Source organism: Plectrocnemia conspersa, unplaced genomic scaffold, assembly GCF_051122295.1.
Source record: "Plectrocnemia conspersa isolate PC_06_02 unplaced genomic scaffold, ASM5112229v1 ptg000010l, whole genome shotgun sequence".
Taxonomy (NCBI): Eukaryota; Metazoa; Arthropoda; class Insecta; order Trichoptera; family Polycentropodidae; genus Plectrocnemia; species Plectrocnemia conspersa.
Window position 1 is genome coordinate 31,969,076 of NW_028277174.1, and position 18,477 is coordinate 31,987,552.

General features: G+C 36.6%; 2 protein-coding genes and 1 long non-coding RNA gene across 5 annotated transcripts in view; 1 reads left to right on the top strand and 2 right to left on the bottom strand.

The window, feature by feature from the left end:
• The window catches only part of LOC148231410 (uncharacterized), a 302,215-nt gene that overhangs the window by 97,763 nt on the left and 185,975 nt on the right, over positions 1–18,477 (bottom strand). The gene's annotated exons all lie outside the window — the stretch shown is intronic.
• Actn (alpha actinin) lies at positions 23–14,807 on the top strand. Of its 3 annotated transcripts, XM_088195322.1 has the most exons (15): positions 29–201; positions 7,066–7,401; positions 7,478–7,712; positions 7,778–7,866; positions 8,045–8,128; positions 8,238–8,330; positions 8,398–8,501; positions 11,598–11,724; positions 11,795–12,093; positions 12,345–12,530; positions 12,592–12,718; positions 12,785–13,499; positions 13,569–13,675; positions 13,744–13,902; positions 14,372–14,757. In XM_088195322.1, exons 1-14 carry the CDS (start codon positions 100–102, stop codon positions 13,900–13,902), a joined length of 2,763 nt encoding a protein of 920 aa, XP_088051448.1. In that variant the 5' UTR covers positions 29–99; the 3' UTR covers positions 14,372–14,757. The 3 variants fall into 3 exon arrangements, with proteins under 3 accessions (XP_088051446.1, XP_088051447.1, XP_088051448.1); XM_088195320.1 differs by lacking the exon at positions 8,045–8,128 and having other exon boundaries at positions 23–201; positions 7,778–7,863; positions 14,372–14,807; XM_088195321.1 differs by lacking the exon at positions 7,778–7,866 and having other exon boundaries at positions 23–201; positions 8,043–8,128; positions 14,372–14,807.
• Positions 14,802–18,200, bottom strand: LOC148231415 (ribosomal L1 domain-containing protein CG13096). The gene is made up of 6 exons (XM_088195329.1): positions 17,866–18,200; positions 17,659–17,797; positions 16,812–17,238; positions 16,455–16,752; positions 16,337–16,388; positions 14,802–14,937 (listed from the first exon to the last, which is right to left on the bottom strand). Exons 1-6 carry the CDS (start codon positions 18,147–18,149, stop codon positions 14,866–14,868), a joined length of 1,272 nt encoding a protein of 423 aa, XP_088051455.1. The 5' UTR covers positions 18,150–18,200; the 3' UTR covers positions 14,802–14,865.

Genomic DNA, 18,477 nt, shown 5'->3' on the forward strand with positions numbered 1-18,477 from the left:
CGGACTGGTGGCGGCGGTGGGGACGCAGCGGTGGGGCTCCGACTCTCCGAGCCAGTCGCGTTCGGAGTCGGGCGCCGCGCGGAGCGTCTCTGCTGCGCCATGGAGAACGGACTCGTCGCCGTCGACGGCTACATGGAGCCCGAGGAGGAATGGGAGCGCGAGGGGCTGCTCGATCCCGCTTGGGAGAAGCAGCAGAAGAAGGTGAGGAGGTAGAGGAGATGGTGAGATCGGCAGATCGGCAGATCGGGTTACTGCATACGGGCCGCGCGGACGAGCGGACGAAGGAGCGAGGCGACGCGCTCGAAATAGCCCGAGCGCCGAAATAGACGTTGCGCAATCCGCCAATCCGGCAATCCGAACCCCTAACCTTAACGTCCGTTCGCGGACACCTTATATACGTACTTTGTTGCCCTTATGTCAATACCAAACGGCAAACATGGCTAACTCCGTGTTAGGCGATCGATCTTTTTATCACAAATATTCACAACAAAAAACTAAAAATATTTTGCCACAAAAATGCATGTAAAATAGAAAATATAACTAGGTAATAATTAGAGTTATTTATTTACATGCAATGTTACAGTAAACGTGTATTTTTCAAATATATTTTAACCAGCGAAAATATAAATGATATACTGCTCTAAAATGTCTGAAACTCAATTTGACAGTTGCGAAACATCAAATATAACCTAAACAAATGACTCAAATTCAACTTGAGTTAGATTTGGCTAATTCGTTTAGGTTAGGTTTGTATTTAAAAATGTTGGCCTTAACAGGCATTGTGTCGTCCTACAACTAGATTTTGAAACGAAATTTATTAGTATTCAAATTAAAATTTTAATGCACATAAGTAAGATTGTATTGTCCATGTATTGGTTCTGAAAACATTTTTATCTAAAATAAACACTATTCCGATAATCAGTTCACTTCAATAACACTGATTAAATACTTTTTAATACGGTTGAACATCAACTTGCGAATAACTTTTCTTATGAATATTTCAAAATACGACCGATTTTTTTTAATTTGATTTGACATACGAGCCTAAAAACGCGTTGCATAATTTAAAAAAATCATTTCAATGGAGAAAATTGATCTGAAATACGAGTAATTTGAGTTACAAGCTTCCTCATGAAACATAAATTTATCGACATGAATCTAGTGAAATTATATGCTGCTCTAAAATATTTATGAAATGCAATTTGACAGTTGCGAAACGTCCGTTTGCTGTTTAAACCCAAACCTAAACTAATCATAACTTTAGAACTTCCATTAGGTCAAGTTCAAAATACAGACTCAACCAACTCCTGCGACTAATGAAAGTTCTAAAACTATAATGATTTTTAGAATAACATTTGGTTTGGGTTTGAACAGCAAATGGAAGTTTCGAAACTGTCAAATTGAATTTCATACATATTTTAGAACAGCATATAATTTCACTAGTGCCTATCAATTAAATTGGTAAAAATGTATTTAGACTTGGTGGAAATATAACTCCACTGAAAAATACACATGTAATATATGTTCATCATATGTAAATAAACAATAATAAGTATTTATATACATATGTATTACTACATATAGAAGAGTTGATATAAAAAGTTGTCAGATAAATTATATTTTCACTAGTAAAACTGTATATCTACCGATGAAAATGTATTCCAATATGATTTCACTGAAATGACTGTTTGTTTTTAGATTTTCTTTTAGGATTAGCTCGAGAATTTCTGGTTTAGTATCGGGGACATCATTACAGCTTTTTCTAGGGTAAAAGCAAAAGTTAGTTAGTCAGTGGTCATTCTTTTTAATATCTCGACTTCATTAAGATTCATAGTGTTTCATTGAATGAAATGCATTTTTCTCGCCAAAATCAAGGGAAGGGTAAATGCCCCCTCCCCTCAAATAACATCCCTGTACTTTGGCTTTTGAGCGTACATGAGCCTACTGTACCTATTATGGTATGGTTTACATAATTGATTACAAATACTCTTTATCGTCAAATTTCGCCTCAGTCGTCAGTAAAGATGGTCTGCTTTGTCTTGGCTTACAACGAAGCTTATTTGTTTCTATAATAGCTGTTACAATACGTCTCCTGAAAGTCAAATAACCAACCAAGTATTTTGAACTACCATATTGATGCATTGTAAAATGAGATGCATGTACCACTTCTTCCCACAGATACTAATTCTATACGAAGATATGTTCTGATCTGATCGATCTACCCCTGCCATATTTTGATTGTATTAATGGATCAGTTGAGGTTGTGAAACAGTGAGTATTATTAAGTTTTATGGACTGGATTTACTTTAATAATATTCGAGCAAACTGGTACTTGTAGAACCTCTCTCTTTATCGCCATTGTATTGTCAAATAAGGGACATTTCCAGTGGCTTAGTTAATTTACCAGAAGCAAGTCCGTAAAAAATATATATGAACAAGTGGTAATTTTCTTCCATTTCAAGTTCAAAAATTTTGTCAGTATAGATTAGATCAATATTGGCACCGAGACATAATTCAGAATATCTGACATTTAGGATTGTACTTGAGCCCTGGTATGATTCAAACCAAGTAATATACCTACCTGAAATTGTTCCATATCTAATTTGTTTGCAACATAAAGCACCGTGGCTTCTTCGACACTGATTTTCTCTATGCAGGCTATACTTTATATAATGTTTGTAAATGGGCGAGCTTTTGAAAATTTGTCTGATTTATCTAAGCACAGTGCAAATTTAAAAATATCGTTTAAAATCTGTCTCTTGATATAGCCTAACAAATTATTTTTAGAATCCAGTGAGTTTATCACGAATTTTGTATTGTACATTGTCCTACTGTACCAAATAGGGTACGCCATATTTCAAAGTGAAAAAAATGTATACAAATATTTAAAAAAAACATTGGTAATATTGAACTAGCGTCATGACCATATTATTTATAAGTTAATTCCAAAACAAATATTTTTTTACCTTTCTGACATCATAGAAAAAGAACAGTGGACCACTGTTTTAGTTGTGTTTGTATTCATTCTACGACAAATCATAGTTTCCTTTATTCCTTACACTGAGCCGAAGCTAAGCATTGCCATAAAACTTGAATATATACATCAGAAGAAGAAAAGTTCGTACTGGACCATATATGGTATGGTAGGTCTAATGGGTTAAGGGGCATTTTTTCTGTAAAACTGATAACTATTGCGTTCATCTTGACATTTTTCAGTGATTTCTTTGGTTTTACTGAAAAATTTTGATGCTCTGCACTTATGAATTACTAGTTCTGAATTAGCGACTCTTTTGGCATTGTCATTCTGGTGGGGGCTTTTTAAACTTAACACTAATTTCTTCACATTTTGAACAGACGTTAACTTGTGGTCTTCCGAATGAATAATGTAATGCCTTCCATTCTCTTGCTGACAAATATTGACCCTTTTCAAAGCATTTTACGCTCCTAATTTCTTATTTTAGTAATTTATTTTTTTATATAAAATTCGACTACATACTAGCAAAAAACGTATTGAATAACGTAAAAAAAACTTTTATCGATAATTTAGGTAGTATGTATTTACCAATTCAATTGTTATTAATCCATTTCAATTTATTTCAATGGGAAAGATTGATTTGACATCAAGTAATTTAAGTTACGAGCTCCGTCACGGAGCGAATTAGACTCGTAAATCAAGGTACCGTTATATATACATAGATTATATAGATCTCACCGATTCTCAGATTGAATAGTCTGGCGGTTTTAATACTTATTTGTCTAATTGACACCATTGTTGTAACGCATTGGGTTTACGCCTGTCATGTTACAAAAGATTTTAAAATGGAGTAAAGTAGTTATAATAAATATCTTGAAAGCCATAAAAAATCGAAAACATTTTTTTTTTAATTCAATAACTTATTATAAATCTACTATCACTTATTTAATTTTACATAAAACTCATCGAAATAACAAGATTTATTTACAAAAAGGTATTGACACAAATAAGAAAAATTTAAAACCGAGCATTTGGAGCATCCACTTTCTTCAGAACTTAAAGGTATCACATGGGTGCAGATCGATTTGTTTCTTAAGATGCATTGAGTTAACTTATATTTGTATATAAACGGTAAGTTATACAGGTAGTATTTGCCAAGATCTGCCGGGTGTTTTGTTGAGTTAGCTGTGTGAAAATACTACATTAGTATATTGACTAGTTAGGAAGTATTCGGAATATTAGAGCTATAGCCGAAATTGCCAAGATGGCTTTTTTATTCTTCCAATTCAGATAGTAGTCACTTCCTTTTTATAATATACAAGAGGGCGAAGAGACACTTTTGGCCGGGGGGGGGCAGGTTGAGCCATTTGCCCCCCCCCCCCTTGAATTTGTCTAGAAAAATGCATGTCATTTAATCAAATACTATGAATCTTGATAAAATTGAAATATATAAAAAAAAAGACCACTGGCTGGTCAACTTTTGCCCCTCCCTCTGGAAAAATCTGAAATTCTCGGGTTATCAAAAATAATTAAAAAAAAACAATCTCAAATTGCTCCCGAAAATATTTTTTAAAATGTCATTTCAGTGAAATCATATTGGAATATTTTTTCACTGGATATTATTATCAGTGAAAATATAATTTATCTGGCAGATGCTAGTCAAATTATATAATTTCAACTTTCCATACATAGTAATATATACATTTACATAATTATTATTTATTTACATGCATTTTTCGGCGAAGTTATATTTTGACTAGTGAAGTCCAAATACATTTTCACCAGTAGATAGACTAGTGAAATCATATGATGCTATAAAATAGCTGTAAGAAAAAGCTGAAATGGCATCCCTGCCTGTATATCGCTAAATTTTCAGCATACAGCTCAATTTTTTATTACGACTAGGTCATATCACGCAGGTAGTCAGTCAATTATGCAGATGAGTCCATAGTAACCTTCTGGTGCGTTAAAACTATTGTGTAATACTTAACATCGAATTAAATTCAAGTATTATTACACCAATATCAAGATTACTTTCAATATGTTGGTAATATTAATTTAAAACTTCTCAGCTTGCATAATATATTTTAGGATAATATCATTTAAAAGCAAGAATAAGTAGTCCTAGTCAATTCATATCAATATTTAAGATATTTTATAATGATATCCTTTGAATGCAATATAAACTATTGTCTTATATACAATGTTTGATTCAAAAGTAAGTGCACTGATTTTTATTTAAATCTATAAGAAACTTCGTAATACTAACTTCTTCAAAGCACATTCTTTGGAAAATCACATAATGGTTGCCGCCGTTTTTTCTACTAAGTTCTGTAAGACGAGAATTTTTTGTGGGCTATTCTTCATTTTGTTCAAACTCAAACTTTTCTAAATTTGACTCAATGACAATTTTTTTCATAAAATCCTTCCTAATCTCACAGACGTTTCCGCGATCATTACGATATATAAGATGCTCAATCGGCCGTCTATTGCTATTGCAGTTTGTTTTCATATGAAGAAAAAAGAAATGGGAAATTTTAGATTTTTAGAAACAAATGCGGAGGAAGACTTCATACGTGCAGTTTTAATAAAGTTAAGAAAACACTAAAATAGGTTATGCTCAAAGATTGGGCAAATTTAATATATTATATTATCGAAGTGGAGAAAAGGCAATACCTTGACTCTTGTATTTTAAAGGAGTGGTTTGTTCACAAATGTAAACAACAAAAACAGTTTGATGACTCGCAGTTGTCATATGAACAAAACGACCTTGAGAAAATAATTTATATATTATCTAACACAAGAAGACTCAAGTCCTTAATGCTAAAACAATCATTGTCAGTATAAAAAAAAAAAAAACTACCAAAGTAGTAAATAATAATAAAAAATCTGTAGCTAAAATGACTCAAAAATCTATTGTATTAATAATTGATATTTTTGATGAGTTCAACTTTTTTGATCAAAAATAATAAAACTGGATTTAGTTTTTTAATTCATTAATAATTATGACACGTGAGCTTGTTTTTGTTAAACCAACACCTCAAAAGTATTGCAAATGAAATTATTGATATGTTCATCAGAAAATATTATTATGTTTCACAATCCGTGCTGATTGAAAATTGAATAGCAGATATACTACACTATTTTGCGTTTTATAAAATATTGAAACATGTTCTAGAAATCCTATATCAAAATTCTTATTTAGTTCATTAAAATGAGCTTTCAAATCTACCATAAAGTTTCTACTTCTATCACTGACCTTATATAATTCATTGTTTTAACGATAATAACGGATCAACAGACAATGAGGGCCGTAGGTTAGACGTGTACAGTGTAAACAATTAAAATATAGAGTAAAGTGGCACAACACGTGACATGAAACTCTCATGCCTCATTTCCGCTTATAATTAGTTTGTGAGGTACAATTTTTTTTAAGCAAAATGAATTATGAGAAAGATTAACGAAATTTACAAAAGCTATCATTGTTTATAGAAGCAAAAATATTTTCATGCTGATAAGAGAAACACAGTCTGTGGGATGCTAGAGAAATCTTAAATGGTGATTTTAAATGAGACAAAAATATATAATATAACTTTAGGCTGAAATCTGAGAACTCGTCAATAAGAAATGAGTAAGATGGATCATGTTTCGGGAATTATTTTACAGGGGTTCGGATTACGTATTTGTATAACATTTTAGAAAATATGATATATTTTCGTCTCATTGCCAAGTTTTTGAGGTCATTCATGAGATGATGAATCATCATAGTTGTACTTCATATTTTACTGTAAGGGGTGTTACTCGGTTTAATGATTATATATTTTTTGATCGTCGGGTTCCAGACGAAGTTTTCGAAGAAAATAATATGAGAAAATTGTTTTCGTTCGAAGAGCTTTACGCAGGCGTCTGAAATTTTGCGTTTGGCAGCAGATCAAGAATAAGTAGATATAACCCACAAAAGAAATAGATCTTTGGGGTCAAAGACAAAAAAGGCCGTGCCGTATAAATCGCTTCAAACTCGCTCAAATCGTCTACTGGTATTAAAAAAATGAATAACGATTTAAACACTCTTTTACCCTGACCTTGTGCAGACCTTCACGGCATGGTGCAACAGCCACCTGCGCAAAGCCGGCACCGCCATCGAAAGCATCGAGGACGACTTCCGCAACGGGCTGAAGCTGATGCTGCTGTTGGAGGTCATCTCGGGGGAGACCCTGCCCAAGCCCGACCGTGGCAAGATGCGCTTCCACAAGATCGCCAACGTCAACAAAGCGCTCGACTACATCGCCTCCAAGGGCGTCAAGTTGGTCTCCATCGGCGCCGAGGAGATCGTCGATGGCAACCTTAAGATGACGCTCGGCATGATCTGGACCATCATCCTGCGCTTCGCCATCCAGGACATCTCCGTCGAGGAGATGACAGCCAAGGTACGATTTATTTAAGTTCGACTGAAATTCAACGTATACAGTTCGGTAAGTCTTTAATCGATTTAAACACCCGTAGGAGGGACTGCTGCTGTGGTGCCAGCGCAAGACCGCGCCATACAAGAACGTCAACGTGCAAAACTTCCACTTGTCGTTCAAGGACGGCTTGGCTTTCTGCGCTCTCATCCATCGCCACCGGCCCGACCTCATCGACTACTCCAAGCTCTCCAAGGACAACCCTCTGGAGAACCTCAACACCGCTTTCGACGTCGCCGAGAAGTATCTCGACATTCCGCGCATGTTGGACCCGGACGGTACGTATTCGGACGCCCGTCGTCCCACCGCGACTCTGTTTAATCCGCCGATTGGACGCTTTCAGACTTGATCAATACCCCCAAGCCCGACGAGCGCGCGATCATGACGTACGTCTCGTGCTACTATCACGCCTTCCAGGGCGCCCAACAGGTTATCTTTTTCAGCAATCGTGCAATCGCACCCAACCCCAGAATCGACCCGTCGAGGCCGACCCTAATTCAGAATAACCCTCCATGGCTTTACATCGTTTTTCTTGTCTTAATGTCTATGTGTATTTTGCATTACTAAAAGCATGATAATCGGACCTTGCGTTTGCTTTCTATCGACAGACTTACAGAACACGGCTATGCCCGACGAGCGAGCGGTAATGACATACGTGTCTTCCTACTATCACTGTTTTTCCGGAGCCCAAAAGGTTGGTGCTAGCCGCCGTTTATACTAACCCCTAGTCCGCGTGCGTTTCGTGTTCTCTAACCGACGACGATCGTCCGGAGCGGAAGTCTAATCTCACGTAACGTTCCCAGGCCGAGACCGCCGCCAACAGGATATGCAAGGTGTTGAAGGTCAACCAGGAAAACGAACGACTCATGGAAGAATACGAGCGCCTGGCTAGCGACGTGAGAAAACTTTCGTATGTGCGTTTTACGTAATCGAGTATCTCGTTAATCCTGGCGAAATTTGCAGTTGTTGGAATGGATAAGGCGCACGATGCCGTGGCTGGGAAGCCGCCAGACCGACAATTCCCTGGCCGGTTGTCAAAAGAAATTGGAAGATTACCGCACATACAGGTATGTCGCAAACGTTATGCGAGTGCGTCGTAAACTTAACGACGTTGCACATTCGTCTAGTATATGTTTCTGTATATTTGAGTGTTTAATCCCTCTGACGAAAATCTATGGTAAACTGCCAAAAAGTTACTCATCGCCGACGGACAGCTGCGGACCTCGCCTGTAACTTTGCACCGTTCCGTTGCCAAATATGCGTGTCGTTGACCACAATCTGGTTCACCGAAGGTCGTCAATATCTGGACATATTTGGAGTTTACGAATAAGATTATCCTCGTCCGCTCGGAAATATGATGCATTCTTTGTTTTGAACCCAGAGAAATTTATTAGTCATTCCATTATTCATACACGATGACTAGTTTTTGCGGAATTTCAAAACAAACAGACCGTTTCAATGTCTGTTGTGTTATGTAAATGCACATTCCGCAATAAAAATATTGCAGATGTTATGAAATCAAAACGATAAATGAAAACGTTTCCTCTATTTATCCCATAAATACACAGTGAACTAATTAATTACAGATAAAATCGAAATGGAAAAAACATTTTTTTTTATAGAAGATTTTAAAAATAACTAAATCAATAAACGAAACTTTTTATTTCTACCTTTTTAAAAACATATATTGTTTTGAGGCACTCCAGATAGCTATTTATTTACATATATAACTGAAGAAATAATAAATAAAAAACATTCTAATTATTATTTTTTTTTAATTTAAATTAATGTAATGATTTCCATAAAAATAATATAGTACGAAATAAATTAACATGACAAAAAATATTTTTTATTAATTTTATAGAAAATATTGAAAAATTAAAAAAAATCAACAAAAGCTAAAATAAATTAACGAAATTTTATAAAAGAAAAAGTGTTAAAATAAATTATTAAAACATACTAATACAAAAAGTAGTAAAATAAATCAAAGCAATAAAACGTTAAGAATCACTGATTTTTTTCTATATTTTACTCTAAATAATAATAATACTAAAATTTAAAAAATACTGGAAAAATATGTAAAATTAACTTAGGCGTATACTAACAAATTAACTGTATAAATTTACTCACTATTCAAAAGGTTAATAAAGTATATTTGGCTTAAGATCTGAAACCATTATATCGTTACTTCTGCCTCTAAAGGATTTTGTGCTTTTATTTAAATTTAATGTCATTTCTATTGCAGTCTCCGATACATAAGATTAGTAGTACTTATAGTAGTCATCAAGAAAATCTCCAGTATGCATTGGGCACCTAAAGGTGTCATGAACCTTTGAGCCTTGTAATATATTATTTTTTTTGTTTAATTTAAGGCTGAAAAACACTTTAATTTATTGAAATAATATTTAAATAACTTATGGCATAAATAGGTGCTCCCCCACATACTAGTGAATTTCGAAATGGCGCCCAAAAATATCAGTCGTGGTAAAAGGATTTATGTAGATACACGGTATGTTTTTGTGTATTTTCTGATATCGAAGCAGTAACGTAGCCCGGATTTTGTCAAGGGGGGGAGGCTTTTGTCAAGAAAAAAGGCAAGATAATTTTGTAATTTATATTTAATTAACATAAAATCACTGGCTGCGCTCCGTCAGGGGAGGTTCAAACCCCTCCCCCCTTTTGCTACGCCACTGTATCGAAGTGCTAGTTCCCTAATATTATTTTTATAGCTTTATTTTAGATGGCTTGCAATTTAAAAAAAAATAGTAATACTGGTGTTACTCCACACCCAGCAATCATATGTTAAAATGGGACTAAATGTTTGTATAATAAGATTTTATTATTTATGGTAAATACACTCTTTATTAAATGTCCGTCACAGGACTGTGGTGGCAGAATCCTTTTAGAGCATATATTAATACGTTTTTTGCATTCAAATTATTGAGACATTCGTGTGGGGCTGACGAATTTTACAAATTTTAAATACATAAAAAAATTATAAAATAATTCAGGATTTGCTTGTCCGACTCGTGTTTGGGTATTTATGTAAGGTAAATCTTCAGATTTTTTTTTCGTTGTAGAGTTATCATAAGGTGATCATTGTTCTGTCCAACAGTAACGCCAAAACAATTTGTTTTGTGGATTATTATTTTATTCTCTCATTAAATTGTATTCAAATAAAAACATGCGATCAATGGTGGCGAATGAGTTATGACTAAAAGAAAATTTGGACACATGTAAAAAATACACACAACTAATTGATGAAGATTATTAAATTTTTAAATAAAAATGCTGAAGGTTGGACGAGATATCTTGAATATCGTGCATAAAAAAGTCGTGTACCTTTGGAACAGCAGGTTCTGTCAAACAATTCATTTTATGGAACAATTATTTTATATAATGCTCATTTAAATCAGGCCACCGAATCATTAATTTTTTTCAATCCAGTTCAATGTTTTTTTTGTATTAAAAAATATTTTTTCTGTCTAATCTTTGTACATAGTTAAAGTTATTCAATATGAATTCAATGTCCACATCTGTTGAAATAGGAAATGTACGTGTCTCTATTGCTAATTCTTTACTTCTTAAAAAATCCTCTAAATCGTCTACATTTTTTTTTTGGTTTCATAAATGATTGTGTTTGTTCATTTGTGATTGAAATTGATTCTTTAAAAATTATAATATGTTCTAAATATTTTTCAAATGTTGCACAACTTGCATTTTTTGTGACTGCGTGCTTGACATGGACCGGACCGAAATAAACCGATATTTTTTATCGATTCAGCTCTGGTTTTCGTTCTGACAAAAATAACGGTTTTTCGGTTTAGTTCCGATTTGAAGGAAATAATGTTTATTTGCATACATAATATATGATCAAATTTATTTAACAAAAAATTTTGTGAAAGGATTATAAATTAGTCCATTGTACCTAAAAGAAGACATATTCCGGTGATAATGAACCAATTAGAAATAAAAAATTGGTTACATTAGTAAACAGCAGTAAAAATTAAGAGTAGTGAAATTTATTTTATGTTTAACGCAACAAATGATCGGGAGAAAAAATTATCTGAACTCTAAAATATATTTTACAATGTATACATTGTATCATTGCATTGATCTTTTCACGTATATTTACAAGATTTAAAATTAATTATAATTTTCAGGCGCAAGCACAAGCCTCCGCGCGTCGAACAGAAAGCCAAGCTGGAGACCAACTTCAACACTCTTCAGACCAAGCTGCGCCTGAGCAACCGCCCCGCGTATATGCCCACCGAGGGCAAGATGGTTTCGGTGAGTGATCAAATCTAGTGTTATGGGAACGAGGTCCTATTCCCGACACTCATCCATCAAACTTTTGCAGGACATTTCCGGCGCCTGGAAGGGTTTGGAGATCTCCGAGAAAGCCTTCGAAGAGTGGCTGCTCAGCGAGATGATGAGGCTGGAGCGCCTCGAGCATCTCGCTCAGAAGTTCAAGCACAAGGCCGACATCCACGAAGACTGGACCCGCGGCAAAGAGGAGATGCTGCAATCCCAGGACTTCCGCCAGTGCCGCCTCAACGAAGTCAAGGCTCTGAAGAAGAAGCACGAAGCCTTCGAGTCGGACCTCGCCGCCCACCAAGACAGAGTCGAACAGATCGCAGCCATTGCGCAAGAATTGAAGTGAGTTAGTCGTTACCGCCTTTCCGATCATGCCCGTTTCTCATCTCAAAAATTATCATAGCCATTTTTATATAAATTAAATTAGTACGAATATTTTTAAATGTTTTACAATGGCTGCATTTTTTTATACCGCTGCATAAGAAAGGGTGGGTCCGTGCCAGACGTTTTTGAGTCATTTTTAAAAAAGTACTGTGATAGGGAAGTGGCTTAACGAACGAAATAGTGCAGATAGTAAAAGTGGATTTTTGCAGCACCTTGGAGTACCACGACTCGGCCAGCGTCAACGCCCGCTGCCAGCGCATTTGCGAGCAATGGGACAGGTTGGGCGCGCTCACTCAGCGCCGCCGCGCCGCCCTGGACGAAGCCGAACGCATCCTCGAGAAGATCGACGTTCTGCACCTGGAGTTCGCGAAGCGCGCCGCTCCCTTCAACAACTGGTATGTGTTCAACTTTCTTACACTTTGGAGACGGAGACTAAAACTACCGATCGATTCACAGGTTAGACGGAACTCGCGAGGATCTCGTCGACATGTTCATAGTGCACACCATGGAGGAGATTACCGGTCTGATGGACGCCCACGCCCGCTTCAAGGCCACTCTCGGAGAAGCCGACAAGGAATATCAGGTATGATTTCGCACACTGCTTCAGCATCCGCGTCGACGGTGATCTTTAACGCTGCTCGCTTTTCAGTCGATCGTCAACCTCGTACGCGACGTAGAAGCCATCGTCAAGCAGCACCAAATTCCCGGAGGACTGGAGAACCCGTACACGGCCCTCACGGCCGATGACCTCTCTAAGAAATGGTCCGACGTCAGACAGCTGGTGCCCCAGAGGGATTCTACGCTGGCGGCCGAGCTCAGGAAACAGCAGAACAACGAGATGCTCCGCAGACAGTTCGCCGAGAAGGCCAACGCCGTCGGACCCTGGATCGAAAGGCAGATGGACGCCGTCACCTCCATCGGAATGGGACTCCAGGGCTCCTTGGAAGACCAACTTCACAGACTCAAGGAGTACGAACAAGGCGTGTACGCATACAAACCGCACATCGAAGAGCTGGAGAAGATCCACCAAGCCGTACAAGAGGGCATGATCTTCGAGAACAGATATTCGCAATACACAATGGAGACCTTGCGTGTCGGATGGGAGCAACTCCTCACCTCTATCAACAGGAACATCAACGAGGTGGAGAACCAGATCCTCACTCGCGACTCCAAGGGCATCACGCAAGAGCAGCTGACGGAGTTCAGGGGGTCGTTCAATCACTTCGACAAGAATCGCACTGGCCGCCTCGCTCCAGAAGAGTTCAAGTCCTGCCTCGTGTCTCTCGGATACAGCATCGGCAAGGACAGGCAGGGAGAGCTCGACTTCCAGCGCATCCTCGCCGTAGTCGACCCCAACTCAACCGGTGAGCTTCGAGCGTCTTTTATCTTATCTTAACTTTATTTATTACTGTTTTGTTTTCGTGTCAATTCAGGATATGTGCACTTCGACGCCTTCTTAGACTTCATGACTCGCGAGTCGACAGACACAGACACAGCTGAGCAAGTCATCGACAGCTTCAGGATCTTGGCCGGAGACAAGGTAGCGATCGCTAGTTTGAACCCATAAGAAGAGAGCAATAACAAAGTCTAACGATTGATTCCTTTCAGCCATATATCACCGCCGACGAGCTGAGACGCGAGTTGCCGCCGGACCAGGCCGAGTACTGTGTCCAACGCATGGCGCCATACCGCGGCTCCGGAGCCGTGCCCGGTGCTCTAGATTACATGGCTTTCAGCACTGCTCTCTATGGAGAGAGCGATCTCTAGGTACATTAGTCTCGCACTATTCAAATAATCCTGTGAATCTGAGAACTCATTATTCAACCTTTACCGTTTTTGTGCCGCAATGTGTATTATGTATCTACGCGCTCAGTGCTGCGTATTTTTAGATATAAAAAAACATATGTTGACCCTCTTCACATCTCTGGCGCCATTCAAGAAACAAAAGCTGTTTTTGCGGTTCTAAAACTCAATATCCCAACACGGCTTATGATATTTTTTCTTAGTGTAAATAATAAAAACGTTTCGCATCAAAAAGGCTAAACCGAATAAATATTTGATGTAGCCGAATACTAATATGAAAAACGATAAATTAAATACTAATATTCGGAATTAAAATACGACATAAGTGTATTTAGATTCTAAATTTCAAGTTAAATTAAATTTAAGCAATAAGTTCTCAAATTCAAGGAATTATGAATTAATTTCAAATTATTCAAAACCGATTCCGTTTCAGATTGTACGGAGAAGAAAACTGCGCCCGATTATTGTAAATGTAAAGCCTGTTTGCTAACGTGCACCACATCACATGGAACCGCTACGCAACAGTAAACAGACCGACTTTAAATTTCACTAATTTGCCAAACTGCGGTGCGTTATTTATTAAATATAAATTATATATATTTACAAATATACAATATTTTTAAATAAGAAAAATGAATATTTTGTTTACGCGAATCGTGCATATCTATTTTTGAAGGACGATGGAATCCTTGTTTTTAATTTATTCGAATCGTCGCGACGCGTCTTAGTCGAACGCGTCGCGTCGATCGCCATCGTGCGCCAAAGTACGTTAAGATCTAACGATAATTGTAAGGATATAATTATGCGCCCGATTCTATACTAACCGAGTGAAATTGTACAGCGACAAAATAAAATTTACAACATTACCATTATGCGTTTTATTTGCGATCAAATTTTATCAATTGAAATATAACAACATCACATATTTTACGTTTTCTTCTTAGATTTTTCCTTTTTCGGTTTTACTTCTTTGACTTTTTGCAGCTTATTTTTCTTTGCCTAGAAAATAAAATAAAGAACTTCATTTATAAAGTAATATGTCATCATAATATACACACAAATAACCAAAAAATGTTTTTCAACACTCGTATATCATAAACTAATATTTATTTTGTGCAAGATAAAAAGTAAATTAAAATATACAATAGTAAACTTAATATTATGCTGTTGGCGAACGATTCAACTGCGATCCAATCAAGCGTAGGAATAGCGACGACTTAATTGAGTATTGCTTATTGTTACTGGCAAATCTACTCGGAATCAATGATCGCTTCATAAATAAACAAATTCAATCATGCGTCAAATGTCGTGTACTTTAAAAAACTGTGAGAATGTTCTAGAATTTTTAGTGCTTTTATCATTTTTATATCATCAAAAGAGATATGCATCATCATTAAACCTTTGCTGCTGAACAGATTTGCAATTTCAAATAAAACCTTAAATTTTTTAATAAATTCATTTTATTGTACTTTTTGTACATAATCACTACTTATAAAGCGTCTTGCCGTATCTGCAGGTAATTTCATATAATATTTAATACAATTTGCCAAAGTAACAGTGGCTATAACTCGTTTTGTAATGTCCACCAAATTTTTTTTAATACATATAAGATATTCTCTGAGCTGTATTAGCTCATTATAAGAGAATTTTCAATACCAGATATGTACGACCTAACTCGATTTTAATTAATCATAATATTCATCCATGAGTTTAGGAAAATCTAAGAAAACCTAATCCGTGATGATCGATCGGAATTATAATTATATAAATCACTTATTCCGATCTCCCAGAAACGATAGAAATTTAAAAACACTAAGGTCCGTATATGATTCGAACCCAGGTCTTAGTCAGAGAATTACACCACTCGTCTATTGTGCAATTTGATAGATCCGCCAGCAAATTCCTAGCAGAAAATCTAATTTTTGAAACGACTTCTTCAATTGGATTCATCATCGGCGAATACGGTAGTAAAAAAATTAATCAAAATTAGTATAAAACATTTCGTCCAACATCAATTACTTAATTTAATATTCAAAAAGTTTAATTTAAATTTGAAAACCTGTATAAAGATGGTCATTGTTGACATAATACATAAAAAGGTACATTAATCTGTTACATTAGGATTAGTGTAACAATGAAATAAAACATGTTTTATGTATTTGATTTGACGATGAATATATTGTGGATAAAGCCAATATTGACTCTTTTATAAAAAAAATGAATTCAAATTTATGATATACTTTGTCAAAAGCCTTTTCAAAATCACACAAAATTAAAACAATGCAATAAAAAAAGTCAATAATAATTCGGTATTATTAGTACCAGTTCATGATAAATATTAACATTTAAGAGTATTTTTTTGGTCATCTGTATAAAATGCATAAAGTAGTGATTTTACCTTTTCTGTTTTTACTAGTTTCTTCTTTTTTATAACCGGTTCTTCGATTTCGCTGAAATGTTATTCAATATTTAATACCACATTGAGAAATATAATCCTTAAAAATCAATACACAGACCTTTCTTCTTCGTCATTTGACACTTCGCTATCCTCCTTATTGTCTGCGTTGCCATTATTATCTTTTGTTTCTTCTGCAATCTCCTTCACACTGTCGTCGGCCTCCTTGTCGCTAGTTTGGTCTGCATTTTCTTTATCGTCATCTTCTTCGCTGTTTTTGCGTTTCCTCTTGACGGACACTTTACCGTTTGCGTAAACTCTGACCGTAGTGCCGAGAGAGGTGCTCAGGTCGCCTTCTTCGAAGCCTCTGATGGAATGCAGCGGTTCGATTCTCGTACGCTTGATTAGATTTTGGTTTTCTAAAAGTAAAAGACGCATCAATAACTCGTAAACGAAATGCAATCCGCAGATAACTCACTGAGCGTGACGTAGAGAGGAATAGCCATCGACAGAGGATTCTTCAAATAGACGGAGCGCACATTCTCCCAGCCCCCCGGCAGCTGTTGGACGAGCTGCGAGAGCACCGCCTGCACGTTCTGACAGGCCTCCTTTTCGGAATGAGCGCCGTGGGCCACCCGCATCGCAAAAGTGTTACCCGCGCTGTGAAGCTTCATCGTCGTCTTATGGAGCGCCTTTTCTATGCTCTGTTTGACGTTACCCTCGTGAATTTTGACCGGAGTGGGCATCTGGTTCTTGCGAAAGAAGGTCGTCCCCAGTTTGTGAGCGAGCATACCGCTCACCCGGGCGTCCGCCAGGAAGAAGTCGTACTGAGTGAGCAGCCGACGCTTCATCTCCATCTGATCGAACTCGACTCGCACTTGCCGTATGGGCACGACAGATTTTATCTAAAAGGATGAAAAATAATTTAAATAAATAGTATAGATTTCGATTAAACCTATTTTCTATGAAATATGAAAATATTTGTGCGACTATATATACAATATTTCAGAGTTAATTGCTGAATAAAACAGCTATATAGGCAATATTATTTCATAAATAATGTGATTTCAAGCTGATTAATGCTCAATATTAAAAACAATTTGTGAGAGTACATAAAGAATGTTTGTATAGGTTCCAAAAATAAAAGGACTGTGAATATGTGTCTTTGTCTGAATAAGTTTGATGAAATATTAAGAGAGATTACTACTTATTTTTACATTCATAATATTGATGATGTTTAGAAAAAGGAGTTAATTGTACATGAATATTTTTTCATCGTTGACATTGGAATAGATATTTAATGAAACTTAGGTCAATGTACTCACGTTGGTGATTCCTTCGTTTCTCAACATGTCTTCGTAATGCTCCACGGTGGGCTCGTGATCTACGCGCTTGCCTTTCTTCATGTCGGCCACGAACAGACAAATCTCCGAAGTGTCCGTCACCAGCCAATGAGGAAGAGTGCTATGATAGAGAATAAGGAGTCAATTCAAACTTGTTTTAACACATGTATATATATTCTGGCCACTCACAATCTCAACTTTCTGGCAGGGCACTTTGGGATCTTGACGCAGTCGATCTGCATAACGATCGGCACGGCTTCGACGAAAAGCGTCTTCTTCTTCTCGTCGTGGATTTCGTTGAGTCGCTTGAGAGCTCGCAGCGCTTGAAGCACGATTTTGTCTTCGACCTGCGGTAATTCTGCGCTTTCGACCTTCACCGCCTTTGCTTTGGACTTGAGGGCTTCGGCGTCGATCGGTTCGAGCTTCACCCTCTTGGCCTGCGTTCGCCCCATCAGTTCTGCTGGTTTCTTCATATTTCTACTAACCTAGGACTGCTCGCGTCAAACGCACGAGGATAGAGGTCCTAGTGTCGGAAATCATGACCATGACTTTTTATTTAATAAATTATTACTTGTGAATATTATCTACTACATAATTGATGATTTCACCCCGTTAATCTTTCATTTATAACAGCTCTAATCAAAGTATTTAGTAAAAATAATGATCTTCGTTCATCCATATAAACATAATTCATCATATCTGATGTATCTATAAAACCCATATCTTTATTTCACTTTTATCACTTTCACTGTACTTTATCATTATGAAAAGTTAAAGTAAATTTAATAATTGTACATAAAA